This window comes from Dermacentor silvarum, chromosome 4 (assembly GCF_013339745.2).
Source record: "Dermacentor silvarum isolate Dsil-2018 chromosome 4, BIME_Dsil_1.4, whole genome shotgun sequence".
Taxonomy (NCBI): Eukaryota; Metazoa; Arthropoda; class Arachnida; order Ixodida; family Ixodidae; genus Dermacentor; species Dermacentor silvarum.
In genome coordinates, this window is record NC_051157.2 from 38,143,294 (window position 1) to 38,163,896 (window position 20,603).

The 20,603-nt window shown below is 43.9% G+C and overlaps 1 protein-coding gene across 1 annotated transcript in view; it reads left to right on the forward strand.

Moving 5' to 3' along the window:
- LOC119449802 (serine/threonine-protein kinase DCLK1-like) overlaps positions 1-14,995 on the forward strand; it is a 46,866-nt gene extending 31,871 nt beyond the window's left edge. The window contains exons 15-17 of the mRNA XM_037713071.2: positions 537-641; positions 4,337-4,390; positions 5,105-14,995. Coding sequence (XP_037568999.1) covers positions 537-641; positions 4,337-4,342 — 111 coding nt within the window. The 3' untranslated portion in view covers positions 4,343-4,390; positions 5,105-14,995. The remainder of the gene's footprint in view (positions 1-536; positions 642-4,336; positions 4,391-5,104) is intronic.
- Positions 14,996-20,603: the final 5,608 nt, after the last annotated feature.

Consider the following 20,603-nt stretch of genomic DNA (forward strand, 5'->3'; position numbering starts at 1 on the left):
GCGTTCACTTCTGCATGACGTAACACCCAGTGCAACACCTCATTCGAGCAACAAGTGTCCTGCTGTCCACTGGCTTATCCAGTGAGTGTGCACTGAATTTGAGATCCCCGACAGCGATCAACCTAGAATATTGCCCCAGAAAAAGAGCAAAGATTCAAAGTAATATTGCTTTTGCTGCTCGCCAGAAACAACCCAGAACGGCGAACAGTTAGAATCTGCAACTGCCAGGGCGCTCGGGCATGACACCGAGCTGTGACCATGTGCCCATGGTCACAGTTCAGGGGTCTGAGCCGCAGCCATTTGCCACCAGGTGCCCGCATCACCTTCTAAGACACTATTTGAAAGCTATTAAAAACTACGCGATTGGCAGTCCTGCAGCTTTGCCAGGGCTCTTTTGTATGTACTACTCATTATGAACAATTTGACCAAAGTGAAATTTTGTTGCAGTTGGTCATTAATCACCTTGCCTCAGCTGCAGGACCACTGCCTGAAATAATAATTGTACAATGGTGTGGTGTGTTCACTGTTCTTTTCAGGGAAGTGGAGCGACCAGGCAGTCTGGCGCATGGCAAGTGGGCCTGCACTTTGAAGAGCGGCCACGTTCCAGCCTAGATGCTGCTGGTGCACTGTCGTCAGCCATGGTAAGTATCTTGTACACTGCTTTTGCAGGCTGTCCTTGTCAAGTGGCTGTTATCTTTGCGAGCCTGCCACTGTTTGTTAACTTTGTGGTATACTCGGGGCATATCCTTTCGAATTCATGCACAGGAATCAGAGCATGGCATAGTACCACCAAGAAGTGCGAATATATCAAGAAACATGTTGCGGTTGAGGGCGAGCAAGTGAAAACCTGGCAGTTTTTTTTTTTTTTCTTTTTTTTTTTTTTTTGAGGGGGGGGGGGTGAGGGTAGAGGAATAGCACTTCTAAGGATATTAAGTCAGTTAGCAATGAAATTGATTTCCCCTTCACTTCAGCTCAGTTGCAGCACTCGATATGACGATGTTGAGGGCACAAGTGCAAAAAAAAAATTCAAAAGTAAAAGTCACAACAGCAGCACCTGATGTGATGACGAAAAGGGGGAGAACGATGACCTGTGGATGGCTCATGCACGGGCCTGAAATCGAGTTCTAGGGGGGGAGAAAGTATGTCCTCTTCATAGGAATCCCGAGTCTAGCACCAGTTTCAGGATAGTTGTTCCTAATCAGCATTAATATATAGTGCATTTATAATTCACACAGTTTTGTCTCAGTGCGTAAGGAAGCTTTTCTGGGATAATATTAAGTGGCGCACCAATGCAATTCCCCACAATTTTTGGTATGCATATCTCAAAACTGGTGTTGTATAAAAGCTTCTGCTATGTGGACGTGCCTCGGGCGCTGACTAGCTCAATTCCACGATTGCTGGCGTCAGTAATTAAAAAGCTGATTAGTGAAATTTAGTTTATCAATGAACTTATTTGCATTTATTTCACTTTCTGATGTCCACCGCCGCTATGAACCTTGCCCAGGGAAAATTATATTTTATCTCGAATTCCATATCTTTAAAGGAATACGGACACAAAAGTTGGCGGGTGGTTTTTGGCATCGCAACAAAAGTTGAACTGTTGAAAATGACGAATACAACAAGCTGCTTTGAAAAAAAGAACAAGAAACATCTTCTTTTTTTTTTCAATTTTCTGTTGCACCTTGCCTCCAAGCGGCCGCCGGCAGAAGCTGAAATTTGACGTCATAACACCCACCTGCGGCCAAGGTCGGCCACAGCTGTCGCAGTGTTTCCAGGGGTGTCGGTCCCTTGCAGCATTTGTTTAACCCCTTTCGGCGATCTTCGCACGTGGTGTGTCTTACATGTGGCTTCCCGCGGTCGTCGCTCGATATTGACGCGTTCGTTGCAACGGAAGGAAATGCCCAGACATTGCTGTTATAACAGCATTGTTGGTCGTGACACGCTGTCGCACACATTTCCCAGAGACGAGAAGGTGCGGAAACTTTGGATATCTGCCTATTAGAGAGCTTTAGCTTGTCCGGTAATTGGGTAAACGCGGGCGTTGGGGGCGTTCGGGCGGAACTGTAAATGTGAGTAGTCTGTATGGTGCTGCCACCTGGTGGCGCAGAGCTCAAACAGACAAAAGCAGCTAATATTGCAGTAACCAAGTCTATTCTACTTCACTGCTAGTGTAAATCTTCGGCAGCAACACGATTACGCCACTGCCGAAAATTTACACCAGGAAATGGCCAATAATTCTTGCATAAGTGTCTGGTGCAGAGCGAAATCTTCACGCTACGGTTCGCGAAAACCTGACCGGCACTTCCACGGCCGCCTGCTCTTCTTCGTCGCTTGACGCGGAAAGCTCGCAACCATAAGCGATAATATTTCTTGCCAAGTTGGAATGGTCCTCATCTTCAGACGTGTACTCATCGCTGGTAGACGCACCAGAACTCGAATCCATGCGCACGATGGCGGCGTCGACGTGCTTCGAATGACTGCGGCCGGCCGACTGGCTATCCGACGAGGGTGTCGTGAAGTCATGCCTTCCAACTCCCACGGGTCGGGCGGCGAGGCGCGCGCTCACAAAAACATCAAAAATAAAGCCATTGGCTCAAAAATGAGCTAAGTGACTACTTCTTTTCGGTGTAATCACACACTGAGGATTCATTTCCAGCATTTTCGTAAAATTTTCACATTTTGTGTCCATATCCTTTTAATAATCAGCCTATTTCCTTGGTTCTAACAGGGATAGTGCGTGTCGTTTGCATGAGTCTCTTGCTGACCTCACGGGGTGAGCAAACCCAACAAGAAGCGATGCACATGCTTCAACTGGTGGAAAACAAATGTGTGCTTGGAGTTGTGTGGTACTTTTCGACTTCATGTTCTGCCTCATATCTGCACCAACCTCTAATATCTCAGATGCCAAAGAGGATTGCACCTGCTTTGATATCCTGAGCTCCGAATAATGACTGCTCTTGACACATTAACATTGTAAGAAAGCCAAGTGTCACTGTTTCCGTTCACTGAACTATTCCTGTCACCTGTCACGAAAAAGGCTCATTGTAGGCTGCCATAGGAACCAGAATTGCAATGTATACTTGAACACAGAGCAGAGTTATGTGGAGGTTCGCCATCTTGCACACTAAATGAGCCAAGGTTGTGAGGGAAAGCCGCATGTCACACTCGCAGGAGCCAAGTTCATTGCAACGATGTGAATACTAAAATTATGGTCAACCTGCTTTCTCCGGGACATCCAAGGACCATTTTATTAATTACTGAACACCACTGACTTATGATAATTGTTCGATTTCTTTCTGTACGCGAGATCCTTTGCTGTGCACAACATTGTGGCGCCATCTGTTAAAACAGTCCACTCGGCAATCCTGAATAACCCTCTCAGGGGCGAATTATGAAGGACTGTCTATAAATGTGATCAAATTTTCATAACTTCATTCCAAAGAACTCGACACTCCACTGCAAGAAATGCAAGGTAATAGGATGTTGCATTGTGTATTTCCTGATGAGTCATCATAATTAGATAGTAATAATTATTTACTTAATAATTACTAGTAATTCTCCATTCTTGGATGAGAAAGTTCAGTCACAGGCTTGAAGCATATGCGGAATTTTTTTATTGACTGCACTGCATTACGAGCAAAAATGAAATTATTCTTTCTAAGTTGCTACCAGAATGTGCCTTGTTGAACGTCCCATCCAACATGGTAGTACCTGCAGAAAAGTGGTCTGTAGCAGTACGGAGCATATTGGAAATGAAATCAAGGCATGGTGAGCATACAGGGTGTTCAGTTCACCTGAAGCTCGATGTCTGTTGCTTTTTCTTGGTCACCACTCGACAGAACCAGCAAAAACAAGTTGCGTTCACAAATGCGGACACAGGCACCTGAAGGGAAAGAGTAATAACTTGTTTGAAAAAAAAGAAAGAAGTGTTTATCATACAAATCCTGCACCAAAATAAGAAAAACAGGACAGACCAATTTCATAAGTAGTTATCTGGGCATTGGTCATTAAAAAAGGTGCCAAACTGTGGTGACACAGTGGTGCTGCTATCGGCAGCATTGTATTTCTGCCTTAGTGGTGGCTTCGCTCTGCACAGCTGCTGCTTGACCCATGTGACCACACGCAGCGAGTGGATGAGCTAGCAGCTAATAAAAAGCAAATGTGGAATTCTGCTCTGTATGGGAGTATATAGAGTAACGCTACTAGGAACTATTAGTGTTACGTGGTCCAAGTTCATTTCACATTCGCATTGAGTGAAGGTTCGATGGTATGCGTCATTGTTTTGGCATCATTGTTTTGGTTGTGCAAGGAATGCCGTCTGCTTGCTTGCTTTCAGTCCTGACGCTACTGCTGGTCAGCACGAAGAAAGCTGCATGCTGTGGATGCTCAGGTACGACACTTGGATCATTGGTGCATCTTCTTGCACCTCCCTCTGAGGAGCAACACCAGCACTTTTTTTTTTTTAATATCAGTTAGCAGGGTGCGGATTTTCAATGCATGAGGTCCTGTATTCACAAAGTGAACTTCCCTTACATAAGAGCTCTTCCACATAGCTGGCATTCAAGCACCATCCATTTGTGGGGATTAGCATGGTAATGGGACAACCTCCTCGCTGATAGCTGGTCACAGATGGCACTTGCATAAGAAAACTATTGTGAATATTAACCCAGAACTTCAATGGTTGAAAAACTACTACCATGTGGGCCTTTCAATAGCTGTTTGTTCTCCACATTCAGCTCCAGTTTGACTGCATTCAATCTTCACTTCATGACTGCAATATCATCCTTTGTGTGAGAATTATAAGTTATTTTGATTTAGTGTAAAAATAAAAGGATGTGCTTTCAGTTTCAACATAATGCAGCGCAGAAATGTCACTTTTGAGATGCATTACAGTGCAATTTTATGTTTGTTATCTTAGCAGCCAGTAGCCTAAACGAGATACTCTAGGGTTTTTTTTTTTTTCCTGCTATTGTGCAGCATTACATTTGATTGACAGCCTGTAGAAATTTAAAGCAACTGACCACCTAGTAGTAGGTCGCTCCATAAACTGCTATGATGTCACCGTGGCCGAGTCCTGTGTCCCACCTGGTCTTCGTTCTTGCAGCATTTGGCATCTCCGTAGTGCCATCGGGAAACAGGAAAAAAAACTGTCACTGGGAAGCTTTGTGACCTTCAACTGCACCGGTGTTTAAAGTATATGTGCCTGTACCTTGGAGCATTGACATGCACACTTCAAGGGAGGCTTGCCGAACATCACTGATCATCCGAAACCAAAGTCTCGAGTGCATATGGACAGTGTGGACGACACCAGTGCTACTCTCGCCACACACTACCCTGCAAAAGACCGTAGCTCCCACCTTGGACTCTCGGCTCACATTGCACTCAGTGCGGCTAGTGCAGCTCCACGTGGCCATGGTGTGGTGGGAAGTTTGGCAGTTTGATGTCACGTAACATAGTATGCACAGTCGACATTGAAAGTTCACAGGCCGCGGGGTCTGAGAAAACGTTGAATTTTCTAACAGTTTGTGACCTTAGCCAGTAAAACAGAACAGCTCAGTGCTGTTTACCTGTACTAGTGCAGGTGGGAAATCCAAATACCAGGCTGCAAAAATATTCAGGTTTTTCTCAGATCCCACGGTCCATGAACTTTTTGTGCCAACTGTACAACCAACTGCAGAAGCTTTCAAAGCATAAACACATCGAAAGTCAAATTTTGTGACAAGTTTGCTGCCTTGCCTGAAATTCAAAGGCACAGTGTTGTGGTCGCATGAAATGCAGTGCAATTTTCGATTCCATGGTGGATATGTCACCTTCAACGATATTTTTTCCCTACCGCTCGTGCTTTGCATTGAAAACTTTTGCAGTTGGGTAGAACATTGTTATATGAATTGGTGTGGCACGCAAGCTGCTGCATGGTCCCGGTATGTTTTTACTGAGATGATGTCACTGGTGAATGACTTTTATGTTTTTAGCTGAAAAATGTGCAATCAGTTTCCCTCCACAAAAGCACTTTTCTGGGCTGTACTAGCTTCCCTGATTTGTGATGCGAGCTAGCCTTTATACGACGTGCCTCGTCATGCTGACGCAGGATGAAATGTGCAAGTTTCCGAGCAACACATTTTTAACTAGTCAAGACCTGCAAGAGCGCCTGAATGTGGGCACTGTGGCTCTCATGTGCTCTCGGTCTTTTACTTGGCAAGCCATGCTTACAAAGTTAGGCTGCTCTGCACGCAGAATAGTGCATGCACCACGGCAGTTTGCATTTTTGCTTCAGAATGACACGTTATACAGTTTAGTTTTAGATAAGACGTTCAGTAATATAATCTTGCTTCTGTGCTTTGCTTCAGAGGCTTGGATTAACAGGTCTTTAACACTGTGGTGATATTTAGATAAAACAATGCTGGTGTGTTTCTTCGGAAAACGCTCTAACGCCTCACTCTTTGTTTTCCTATGTTTGCGTGCGCATTCGAGTTGCATGTTGCGTAATGTGTAATATGGCACATTATCAAGTACCACACTGCTTTGAAGTATAGCAAAAATATGCTTGAAAAGAATAAGCTAACTTTGACAGCATGGCATGTTAAGTATCGAATGGGAAAGCAACTGCTTCATGCTGTTGCTCAGTCTCTTTTTTTATTATTAATTATTATGCTACTACTATTATTATTGCCTTTTTCATTAATGCATGTCTGGTGTTGGGCTGCACCAGTTTCCTTAGCAGCCGCTATTATTTACCATGTTTCTTACTCATTATGTGATCTAATTTGATGAAACAGAGCCAGAAGAGCTACGTGCGTACTCCGTCTCACCAGTTCCATGCATTGCAGAGAAAGCTGTGGGGCACGCCAGCCTACTAGTAATGGCAATAACAAGAATCAGCTGCACATCTTTCATAAAGAGACAAGGGCTGGTTTCATTACCCACCTCTAATTTCTCATGATCTCTCCAGTCAGCCACAGTTGCACATACGTGGTTGAGCAGTGGAGAATGGGCGAGAGATACAGCCAGTTCTCATTATTGATCGGCTGACACGATCATTAGCTTTTCACTGCACTGCGTGGAACCGGTGAGGTGGAGCTTTTGTTATGGAGCGGAAGGCATTTCTGCAGCATGTGAGCTTGTTTTTGTGTCATAACATTTATTTCCTTTTGTTCTTAACTTTGCTTATTTTTTTTCATGATTGTTATGCATGTCCTGATGTTTTACTATAGCTGTTCTGCCTTCATTTTTATATAAGGAACCAGAGTTTATTTTGCATAGAGTAGGAATGACGATGAGTTCGTCGGTTTGAATTCAAGTGAACTGTGCAGCATGAAAGTGGTAAGAGAGCAGTAGACGTAGTGCTGACACAAGCAAAACATTTACTTGGAAAAACATGGGTACAAGTGGTTGTGTCTGACTTGTTCTTGTGGTGCATATTGAATGAAAGGGCTCTGCACACTCAACATGCACTTACATTTTCCTGAGTAATCATTGTGTTTCAATGTAGTTCTGGCTTCTGCCTGTCCCTTCTGTTTAGTTTCCATGCTGCATAGTTCACATGAATTCGTGGCTTTTATTGAGCCTTTCTGCCTTTCTTGATGCCCAAGTGACTTTTTAGCTGCACCAAAACGTAACACACGCTGCTTTCTTTATTTTCTTTTTTTTTTTCCTACTGAATGATATTTTAAATGCGTGTTGTATGTCTAACGCTTGTATTCTTTTAAAGGTTTGTTTTGAAAGCACATGCAGGTTGACAGAATGAAGTCTACAACAGCCATACATGAAAGTATAACACAGTGGAACGCTCATTATGCACCCCTTGTTTACGTGGCAACCTACATTATGGATTACTGCTATGCAAGAAATCCTTGCATTTTTGTAAACGCACGAAATGTATTAATTGTACAGCAGTGAGGCTATGTGCATCATACTTTTTATTATAGTCAGCTAGCACCAAAATAAAGCACTCAGTTTCACCTGAAGTAAAGAAGCAGTGGGTATAATGTCTAGAGCAGTATTAAGTGAATTACGACTTTCAGTGCTTTAGGGAGTACTGACTGCAGTGATTGTTCATAGCAATGCACAGATAATCTGAGCATCATTGTTAGTCAGGAGCATGAGTTTTGTATGTAACCTGCCCATCGGAAAGCGTGGTGCTTTATTCTTGACATCTGAGATCAAGGAGAATTAAACAGGCCATACCAAGTATGTGCAGAGGTGTGCTGTACAAAGGACCAAGGACTACAAAACGTTGCGCAAGACTTCTCTAGTTCTCTCCGCTCTGTCCATTCTCTCGCCCACTGCTGTGTGCCAATCCTGCAGCTGTCCCGTTTTCTGCACCTCTGGAGTACCACAGCTTTCGCTTCTTAATATTTGCTGTCTTCTTTTTTTAATTCTTATTGCCCGTTTTCTGTGATCTCGAGTCTAGTTTATGTGTTATCTTACCCACCAAAGTGCGCTGTGCAGCGGCTTAATCGTGAGAGATAGCTCATCTGGGTGCCCACACTTTGCCGCTGTCCAGGTTGCCCCACTGATTGGATTGTCAGCTAGCTGAACAAACGGTCCCTGAAAAGGAATGTTGGCGTCCACTGAAAAGTAGCATGAACCTATGGAGGAAACCGATAAATTTTCCTTAGAAAGACGTCTTTGCATCTGAGTTGTAGTTTAGCGCTGCGTCCTGTTGTTTCTTCACTCTGTCCCTGTCTGTGTGCGCTGTTACCCCCTTAGATGCTTTACCAACTAGCCCACCAAGCCATCCTTGTGAAAGTCTTTGCAGTTGTAACTTTGTGTCAGTCTCAGACGAATGTCAGACGAATCCCTGCGCAGATTTCCAGAGAAGTCATTTGTTGAAAGGTGGCTGGATTGAACCTTCTCTCCTTTCACATTTTATTTGTGTTTTATTCTACCCCTGGAGCAACAACCCGGCGGTTGTCTTTACTGAGGCTATGCTACAGCTGTGACCCTTGACAATGACACTAGCAACAACGTGATTGCAGCTGTAAAGTTGCATAACAGCTTGTTCGCTGTGGCAGCACCAGGTGCATGAAGGGCACAGATTTTGTTCCTGCCACCCCTCGCCGCAGTAGTGCTGCCCATTTTCTGGAGATTATCACGCTGAATCCACTTTAGTACAAAGGCCTCACCCAGAGATCTCCAAATGTCCGGCATTAACCAAGCTAACCTTATAACCTCAAATTTCCTAGTCTCATATTTTCATACCCATCATGGAGGACATGTCCTGGTGGCTGCGGCATTTTGTTGATGAGCAATATGTCGCAAGTTCGATTTATGTCTGCCGTGGTCAAGTTTTGATGGGAGTGGAAGGCAAAGAACTCGATGTACCAGGCTTTAGACAGACATGAAATAGCCCCAGGTTAAAACTATTCCAGAGCCCACCAGTATGGCATCTCTCATAGCCCTTATGCTGTATCAAGATCAGATAGGCAGAAGTCTAGATGGCGATAGAAGTAGCAAAATCTTATTAAATCAAGTCAAGCAGGCTAGGTGATCATTTGTCCCCGCCCCGTTTCAAAGGGGATGCCAATGATCGCTACCATCATCATCAGCAGCAGCAGCAGCTTGCATTCCCATAAATGAAATCAACTTTGCATTTTTCTTTTTAAAACCAGATTAGTAACTGTGCCAAGTGTTATACTAAGTGACGTAGACTCCTAAATGCAATATCCAAATTTGAGCAGGAACAGTGCAGTGCAGGGGTAACCGCTTTGGGACATAAAACACATTCATTCATTCATTCCATTCGTTCATTCAAATTTACCACTCCTCCTAAATAATTATCTTTCACCCTCTGCTGTGCTTCACGTTTTTGGTATCCACTGGTGCTATTATAAAACTACCAGTTATCTGTTCTACTCATGGCATGGACTGCTGAGTGTTTTCTTTCTTTGAACCTTAATGTTTGCAGCATTTATCTAATAAGTGTGGTTTCTCCAGAGTGCCACAGATTACCTATTAGCACAAAGGCAACCTAGAATTTCCACATATATTTTCATACAGTGCCTAGCAGCACATCTGTAATTGTTGCTTGCTCTTTTTTAGAGAGGTTGGAGTATTGCGATACTATTACTGTATTTCACAGCATTTTACTGCTGCTGTAACAGTTGCATAATTGGTGTTCCACTGCAATCACAAGAGGGGATGTTCAGAAAGTATGCTCGAACGCTACACTTATTGATTAGCATTATGTAGGTGGAGTCTGAGCGATATGATATTCGGTAATATGTTTCTTTGCTCATCGAAAGCAAACTGTTAGCCAGAGATGCATGTCAATTAGCTTACCCAACAACCACACCATGATTGATAAACCGATTTGTTTCCTTGGTATGCAGCTGTACTGTAGCCAATGCCACAAAGTTTGTTCAAAGAAACACTGAAGGCAAACACTGAATCACTCTAAACTGCTGAATTACCCTTCTAGAAACCTTGCACATAGGTGACTAAAAGGTAGAAAAAATCGCAACGAACTGGGCTGTGCTTCCATAATTCAAATTGCCAACTACGAAAGGGGTGGTGTGCGTGACCAGACACTGCCCTTCATCGTGTACCAAGAAGGGTGCTGCATTGTTTATGGGCAAAGGCCAAATGACCAGGAAGCAGAGCTGACAGTAAAGTGAAAAAACAAAACATAGCAATTGAACGGCTGTCTGCATAAACATATCATAAAAAGTTGACGAAGCTTTGAACTCACATTACAGTGGGCCTTCTTGACGATGCTCCCATAGCTTATCGTGTACCATGCTTTGGATGCACGTCAAAGAACCTCAGGCAGTCAAAATTAATTCAGAGTCCCCCACTAAGGCATGTCTCATAATCATATCGTGGTTTTGGAATGTAAGACCCCAGAGCTTAATTTTTTTTTTCCTTAGCATATTACTTGTGCAAACGTGTCGGCGATCTCGGACATCATTCTCTAGCAATGTTACCACTTTTGCTTATCTTTTGAACCAAAGAGCCTCATGGGGTGAACGCTATACTTGAACAAATAATGATGGTAGGGTGTATTGGGAATAGGTAGTGGAGAGAATCGCTTCTATAGTAAAATTCTATAAAGTTAGCCAACCTGCATTTTCTTTCTTCTTGAAATATAGTGTAATTGCCTCTTTATTATCAGGTGTTCACTACAATTTGCTAGCTATAAACAATGCATCATCAGAAGCAGGTACCCTACTTTCACACTGACAGTACAATATTTATCCTACGTTTACATCATATTTTTTCTTCCAAAAGCTCCATTCTGAGTTAAAGTAATGCTTTGGACATTTTGAAGCACTAGTCCATCTAGCTTGTCCTAATGTTTGACTTTAGTGTCCCTTTAAGAAAGGATGTCCTTAAGTTCTAAAACTACTGTTTTCTTTGCAATGGCAGTCAATGCCATTTTGTTATAAGGGGCTTACCTAACGACAATCCCTTGGCCCTTTGAACATGGCACCTACAGCAGCCCAAGGAAGTTCTTGTAATATGTAAACTGCACAATAATTCAAATGCTTTGTAATCTGAGCACAAGGCCAGTTATGGAGGGCTGCATTCTACAGGTGCACCCATGAAGTGCACATCTTATCACCTGGCTTAGGCCACAATGTACTTGAATCTTTTTTCTTTTTTTCTCCAGAATTTTCACATCAGGAAAACTTGTCCTGGCTGGCTTACTGTGTTGATAGTAGACATGGATGCGTGGACATTTCGGAATGTTCTGCTTTTCTTTAAAATAGATTGACTTGGCCCTAAAACATTAGGATACTTTTCTTTTACTTGTAGCTTAAAAAAATGTGTGGCTTCTGCATGAGTTCATATTCACACTGTGGGCAGCAAGGAACAATAGAGACTTGGTACTTCATGTCTTGTGATAATAATTTACACAATTTACATTTACAATATTTACATGAGTACTGGGTAGTATGTGCTGAGTCACTTGCAATATGAGAATAGGACTCATCTACACATGCACGATGCAGTGCAGTCATGATGCTGCACCTGCATAACCTTGGCCCAAAGTAATGTGCAGCTGTATGTGTGCTTTGTTTCCTTAGGCACATACTCACATTGCCCTGGTGAGAGGCTGTGTGTGCCAGTGTCTTGAAAAAAATATAACGAATACCTCAGCTTATGGGCCAGCCTAAACAGTGGTGCTCTTTACTGTATCAGGCATTTTATGTGTGATGGCTGAACACATCTCTTCATTATTTCTCTGGTGAGAAACATGCTGCTGATGTTCCGGTGATTTATGGGCCCGCCTGCTATTGTAAACCTTTGAAAATGTGGAGTTTCATGCTTTTTGTGAAGCATTCAAGAGGCAATTTGACATCCGCTGTGGTAGCTCGGTGATTATGCCTTGAGATTGTGTGACAGCTGTGTTCTTATTGGGGAGCAGGAGTGCTCATGTGCTTAAATTTAAGTGTGTGTTGATGAATGCCAGGTTGTCAAAGTTGACCTGGAATCTTCTGCTACATTGTGCCTCGTAGCCCACGGCGCAGTTTTGGAGCAATGAAGCCCCAAAATTGGCGCATATATACAGAAAACCACTGTGTTTTCTGGCTGATGGCACAGTAAAAGTTCAGCTGTGACTTCCCAACGCAAAAAAAAAAGGTCGCGCACGTCGTTCTTGCAACAAAATTTCCTGGGGAGTTGTCACTATCTTGTAAGATGACATCTTATTTCACACATATTTAATGTAAAAAGGACAGTCCTCCACTTGGAGGTGCCAGTTGGTGGTTTAAAGTGCGGTTGTCCATGCCAAGCAGTGCAGTCAGCACAGTAGCTGTGGTTGCTTGTGGCCGCTATGCACATAATAGTAGACCCATTCTATTTTTTGATACTGTAGCGATAAAATATAGCAGCCAGGAATATGCAAGATGCCAAATGTGTCAACGTCGTGATGGTCGGCATCCAGTGGCATCATAACCGAGAAAACATATTAGCAAGCCTCGGTTGTAACTCTTGGTCATTTGGGCACTCTCAATGCTTGTTAAGCCATGGAGCATCAAATTCGATATTGATAATGCACTGCTGCATGACAGCTTTCATTTGAAATTATCATGAATTAAACTAATGGTAGTTGAGATCCTCTAATGGCATCAAACATTGCTGTCACTACACCCTTACCTAATTTACCAAATGTGGAACAAGAACAGCTTGCATAAGACAGCATAGATTGCAGCAGAAGCTTTATGTGTTAAAGTTGGTTCGCACCAGCCACTGTTGCTTGGCATCAACTGACTAATCAACCTGTTAAACCAGCTTATTAAATCAGCCTTAGTCACAGTGAAATATATCAATGTCTTTTGACTCGGCCTAATAACAAAAAATTGGCAGTTTCGCCCGAAAGGCAAAGCACTGACTGCGAGAGCCAAGTTTAATATTGCACTTAAACTTCTCGGACGGTGTTCTAACTATGCGTTTACACGGGTCCGACTAAGGCAGGTGTGGGTGCGGCAAAATTTCTGGTACCCTTACAAACTTGAACACGCCGCATAGGGCCTGTAATGACATCGCACCGGCGGCACTACGCTGCCCGTAAGGAGCCATGCTACTAAAATTACATTGCTTTCAGTTTCGAGCACTGTTATTGTTTTGCACTTCTAATATTTAATAGTCTTGAAAGATTTAAGATAACAGGCATGCGCTGTGAGTGTTATGTTTCATGACATTTGTTTGCGGGCTGCCATTCTCAAAATTTGCAGGAATTCACATGGAGTGTCCATATAATTGCTATCGCAATAATAGGGTGATGTAGTTCAGTTAAACTGGGCAAGAAATCATGCAGGTTTTTTTCAATAAACTAACAAAATTGAAGGAAGTGGTTGCACTGTTTGGCGGGATAGATATCCCATAGAAGTTGCTACAGATGTGAAATTGATTCTTTTTAAAGTACATATATCACTGTTCAAATTACTCTGACAACTGATTGTAGTTATAAACATGAGCGAAAATACAACGAATAGCTTTTACATCATAAAACTGTGTAATGTGTTGTACATTGTAGCATTGATTTTACTTCTGCGTGGCCCTTGTTTGAACCACTTATTATTTGTAAGCTGTTAGGAAAAGCAAAAATTTATCACTGGGCAACGCTTTTATCCTTTGAGCAAGTGCATTTCTATATGTGACAATGAATGTTGCAGGTGCTGAAAGTTTGCACTCACAAAAAAAAAAAATAATAATAATTCAGCGTTTTATTGATGTCTATATGGAGCATGTGCACACAGACACAGACATAGTGCATTTTTCGGCTGTCATTCATCTGGTTTAACGCATCTGGTCTGATGGTTGATCCATCAAGATATCTCACACCTGTTCAGTAGTCTGTGATAACTGAACTAATTTAAGGCACTCTTGAGGTTATATGTTCACATTGAAGCATATGTTCCTCTCTACATGAATATTTTTGTGAATCATCGTACTTTGTCCTGTAGTACTATTTTTATAATTTATTATTGGATACAAGTGCAGTTCCTACATGAGACTACTTTCATAACTTTGGGGTTTGTATGCTAGCTGTGACAAGCGAAAGGATGCACAAAATTTGTGGCTCTTACCCTTCTGTTTTAATTGATTTGGTTACGCAAGTGCTGTACAGATGAACAGTTTGTAACAAGCAATAACAATATCTGTATGGGCACGAACACACTAAAAAGTTTGCAGTAGGTCTAAGTGAATTCCCTGCATTTATGAATAGAAAAAAAAAAAAGTTTCGCCAACTGTATGGAAGCCTGAAGTAGTGCTTTTTTTTTTTTTTTTTTTTCTTCCTTTCTTCTTGTTACTCTGAAAGCCTGTTAGTGGTGATTTTAATGAAGCCCAAGTGGTATAATTGTAGATATCTGTGTTCTTGGCTCTGTTTTTATGTGAATGTGAAATAGTGTATTAGGTTGTGTGAGCAAATTACTGGATGTCTGTCGGAGCGTCTTTAGAGTTGTGAAACATGTTGGTGCTTCTCTTGATGTGCTTGATAAGTCTGCCTGTTTGTTGCACTAAAACTTCAGTACTTTTTACACCTAACTGTTTGTGGTGTGCATAAGATTTTCATGGGGCTGTGGCAACATGTTGCAACATGATAGTGCAGCTGCTCTGGCTTTGCAGAGTGAGTTGCGTAACACTCAAACTTAACCTCTGCCAGCATAAATGTTTTCACTACAACAAAACCATAGTATTATACATTTCCTCACAAACAAGTGTCGCGTAACAGAACTACTGTAGAACCTCGTTCATACCTTTTTGGGGGGAAAACGCGAAAAAAGAAACGTACTAACCGGCAAAACGTACGATCCGACGTAACTATAAAAAAAAAGTGGCAGACTCAACTCTAGTTGACATCTATGTAATGCGAAGCATTGAGCGTATCGTTGCAACACGAGGCACCGACGTGCGCCGAGCTGATGGTGCCCGAGCGTTCCGAGGCGCGCGTTGTCGTTCTTGAGGCGTTCCTCTCGAATTCGGCCTGGGTTAGCAGCTTCTTCTAGCGGGGTATTATGGCGGGAAGTTTTGACATGGCCACTCGGCACGCTACTGTGGGCGGCTACTGTTCTCGATCGCGCGCGCCCCGCGCCTTATCTTATTTGCATGTTATCTAGCGGTGGCAAAACGTATCATACGATTACAGAGACCTTACATACGATCGCATTTTGGCGATGTATTGAACGTTGGTGCTGGAAGATCGCGTTCTGCGGGAACATGCGAACCGGTAAAAGAAAAGCATATCTAATTTTAAAGCGAAGCTATATATGTCTAGGCGAAATCGCCTGTGTACAAAAAACTATCATCAGCATTGGCTCGAGCGTCGTTGTCGTCTTCCGCAGCTGGCTCGTTGGCGCCCCTCGGGTTGCGCTCATGTTCGGGCTCGGCACGCGCTCGTGCCACTGCTCCCGCGTTCGTCGTCGTCGTCTTCCACAGCTGGCTGCGCTGTCGCTCTTCATTCCAGCGTAGAATTTCTCTTCTGTCATCGTAATGGGGAGGCCGCGTTTACGTGGGTATGAGCCATTCATTGTCTTACGTGGCGGACGGATTTAATTTGGAAGAATCGCAAGCGGCAATGGCGGGCGGGTGCTGCTAACCACGCCGCCGAGCGAACTCGATACGTCGAACGCAAGCGACAACGGTGGACTTGAGGCATACCGTCAGGGACGTCATTCTCTCCGTTGCAGCCGAACGTGTGTGTAATTCCTCATAATTGAGAAATACTTTAATGAACCATCGGGATTAATCCAGTGATAAACACCGGGGCCGCACGTTTCAGCTTCGCTGGTTAACATCTTCACGGAGTGGAAGGGCCGACGAAGTGTTCTTGATCGCGAACGTTGACGCCGGGAAATCGTACGCAACGTGATCGTATCAACGAAGTTCTACTGTATACGGCCTCAGAGTGCTAATTTGAAAGAATTTGAGTTTTACCGCAGGTCATGCAACGGACGACGTGCAGCAGCGCTCATGTGTGTCGTCAGCCGTGTGGCCTGTTCTAAAGCGCTGTTACGTTTCTCACCCAGCAGAAGAATGTATCAGCCCATTCTAGCTTGAACACGGTGTCTTCATGAACGTTGCCACAATTACTGCTACATGCCAGTTGCAACTCTCTCATCGTGAATCTTTTGTAAATCCTCAGGTTGATTGTATTTATGCTATACTGTCTGTTGTTAAAGGAAGTTTTCACAGTTGTTACATTTAGTAGGCAGAGTCAGTCTCCAAATTAAATACTTGGATTAGCTGGTGTCCGTGCAGGACGTCACTAGACGTCACCAATAGCTTCTTGCGCATTGCCGGTACCCTCTTGCGCACGATGTTGCCTTGTGCAAATGCCCACAGCAAAGTGGAGCAACAACTTCGATGCAGAAAAATTTTATACCGCGAAGCGAACTCTGGCTTTCGTGATCATTTCGTGAACGAGCCATTCAGGCTATAACGTTCAAATAACGCGAACCCAAGCAAATTGCGCAAAATGCCAGCCACTCAGTTTTTGACCATGGTAAGCGCGTGGGTGTATTTTCCACCTCCGCTGGAGCGGCGCACTAATTGTGATTTCCTTTGTGTAACGCCGCATTTCTGTTTCTTATTCCTATCGGGAGCGCTAGGGTGTTGTGTCAATCAGAGATAATTCATCATAGAACATTTGTTGGCCGGTGGAACACCGTCACCTTTCGTTGTGCGGTCGCAATTGCAAGGGAACTACCCAAAATTTTCCGACAGCATAGTTTTGTTCAAACGTAAGAGGGAAGCCAGTTCACGTTATGGTCAATGCTTGGCGTAATAGCGGTAGCGCGAGCTTAAGTCAGCCCTCCATGCATTATCTTGCACAAAGGATTGTCATGCCTAAACAGTTATATTTCGCATGTGCTTGCACGTGTCCATGATTGACGGGTTGGCACTGCCTTCCCTTGAGCATGTACAAATTATCTGTTCCTTCTTTTCTGCCATTGTGCGACAAAGCTTTCAGTTGATAGCCAGCGTTTGGATTGTCCTTTTTCGTTCCTTCTTGTGTCCGTTCAAAAACATGGATCCCTACCAACTTGTTCTATACTTTCAGTCGTGCTAGGGGCACGTGTAGTTCTCCAGACAGGTAGTTGCCTAGGCGAATGATGACAAAAGCGGCAACATTTTGAAAGTGTGGAATATATTCCCAACGCGTTGTTGGTTCACTGTACGTGACATCTCCCGTCATCGCATCGGTGCATTCATTTCACGGGGCGACATGAACGCTCTGTAATCCTAGCCAAACTCAGTGGGTACAGACTTCATTTTATACGCATTTCACCTCTATGATACCAACGTGGTTATCCGCGGCACGTCGCATATTTACGGAATACCTAAACAGCAGGGGTGATAGTGACAGTTCTTATTAGACAGTTATACGAAGTAAATTTAGTAGTTTTGTCAGCTGCATGAACTACTGTAAACATTTGCTTACTAACTAAATTAAAAAGTAAGCAAGTGTTCCACGTTTGTAAAACGTGAAGGTGAAAGCCTGCCAGCTGTGGAAGACGACGATGAACGCGCGAGCAGTGGTACGAGCGCGTTTCTGTGACCACGTGACGTGTGCAATCGGGCACGCTGTGGAAGACGACGATGAACGCGCGAACAGTGGCACGAGCGCATTTCTGTGACCACGTGACGTGTGCAATCGGGCACGCACTAAGCCAACGCCTCCTATAAAGTCTTTATAGGAGGCGTTGACTAAGCACTCCTTTAGTACGCCACAATCGTGGAGCATTCGTAGCTTCAGGGAAGCGTGCTCGTCTCGCACCGCCGAGGCCCGGGTTCGATTCACACCCAGAACGAAATTTACCAAATTTTCTTTTCAAAGCCACTAATTTACTTTGTTTACAGGAACCTCCCTGAGAAATGTGACGTCACTTCAAGTATTTTAGACGCGTTTTTAATCTTTGCGGCGTCAACCATTCTTCGTCACAGCGCAGTTTCGCCAGGTCACCGCCAACATAGACACCTAAGGCTTTCGCCTTAATAAGCGCGCTTTCACGCGCACACAGACAAACACATCTCACTCGATGACCGAGGACACTCGCTACTACAGAACGTTGGCGTGATGAAGAGCGGCAGCAGCGGCGCACGTGAAGCCATCACCTCTCTCGGGCCGCCTAGCCTTCGAGCCCTCCGCAGCACGTGCTGCCGCGCTCAGCCGCCGCAGCTGGAGTCGAAAATGCGCATTAACATGCCGCCCCCCCCCCCCCCCTTGCGCACGCGAGAAGACGCCGCTAACGCCGCCGCGTCAAGCCTCCACTCCTCTTGGCTCATCAGGCCTCGCAAGCTTTCCCTCGCACCTACAGCATACGCGGCAGCGATGTTATCGCGGCTGGACCTTATGAGAAACATCACGGCGACGCCGACGGCGGGAGTTCGCCTTGAGTGTCCATATAGATTGCTATCGCATTTAAAAGATGCATTGTTTGTCGATAAAGGACTATACTGAATTGCATTCTAAAAGAATCGAACAATCAGTCTAGCAAACTTCAAAAATATTACTAGGGGTCCCTTATGCTACAACTAGGACGAATTGAAGTCGAACCAGAGCGTCGCTAGCTCAACGACACGACGACCACTTTTTTTTTACTCAATCATGATCACTCAGAAACGACAATTTAGTTATTTTTGCAAGTCACCCTTCCTCTAATTCACCAAACTCAAACCCTGACTCAGCACTTTTTTGGCTAAGTCACTCTCACTTGGACCCTCAAATCTCACATATATTTTATTGCAAATCACTCCCCCACTCCATAACCCCTTGATTCACTCTTCATTCACACTTGATTCACCCTATCGCTGCTTGGTTCACCTTCATTCACTCTATCATGTCGGTTTTACTTCTTTCACACTAGGTTTGCTCTATTACTCCAAATTTCCAATTTTCATCACTCTTAATTGATTCACCCTATCACCACTGATTCATCTTGATTCACTCTCGTGTACTCTTGATTATCGTTGCTCATTCTATCGCGTCATTGCCTTTTGTTTGACTCGATCCTACCACCATCGATTCACTCCTAATTCACCGTCAGTTCACCTCATTCACCTCTCTGTATACCCATTATCACTTCAGTTCACTTGCTTAATTTACGTTCTTCCACCCTTCTCCTGAGGGTGATGAAATTAGGAAATTTGCAAGTGGAAATTGGAATCCAGGGAGAGGCCTTCGTCCTGCAGTGAACATAAAAATAGGCTGATGATGATGATGATCCTAAGAGGACCATTTCGTGTCGGTGCCGCGGTTTTGAAGCGGCCTTGAAACGGAGACCTCACCATGAGACATGTAAGGCTTTCGCGTTTTCTAGTATTTGCGTCAAAACGGCGCAAATACTAGAAATGCTTTGAAATACATAACGTCTCACTGACGTACCGACGCTGAGGTTTCACCGAGAAATGCAAGGAAAGGAAGTTGGCCTGTGTAATCAACATTTCTTTGCCAAATAAATTAAGTTTAAATAATACTTTGCGAGCCCAAAATAAGTGTATGTGTTGTTTTCATTCGCCCTTTAAGTAGCACACATTGTCTGTAACGAAAAGATGGCGCCACCAGAACCCGCTGCTTACGTCTAACTAAAACCGCTTAACACACATTTAAGAGTGTTATTGTAGCTAGGTTTGAAACTCAGAAAAGCCACCTGTGAAAGAGTGCTGTAGGAGGGACTCATTTTTGCTTACAACTGGCTAAGTGCTGACTGCTGCATCCTAACATAATTTAGGACGATAAATAGAAGACACTTTTGTCAGGTGCATGATATTTAGCTGTTGAAAAAGTTGTCGCAGTTTCACCTGAAAGGCGAAGCATCAATTGCGATAGCAAATTTGTAGAGAGCTATACGGAGTAATGACAGTAGCTTTATCAGCTGTATAGATTTCGACATGCAGCAGCACCGGCAACACGCAGAACTGTTGTCGACGCCGTCGCCGTTTTGCCCGCGTTCGCACAAAATGTGTGCGGCGTTGGTGACTGTTGCCGGAGCCTCTCATATAAATAGGCACTTGATGATGATGATAAGTGGTTCTTGAGGGAAAGGGAAAGGTTGGCGCTATCTTCTGCAGCCCTTGAGGGAGCACGGCTCAGCGCCAAATAGGCACTTGGTGCCGCAGCTAATAGGCACTTGGTGCCGCAGCTAAACGTCGCC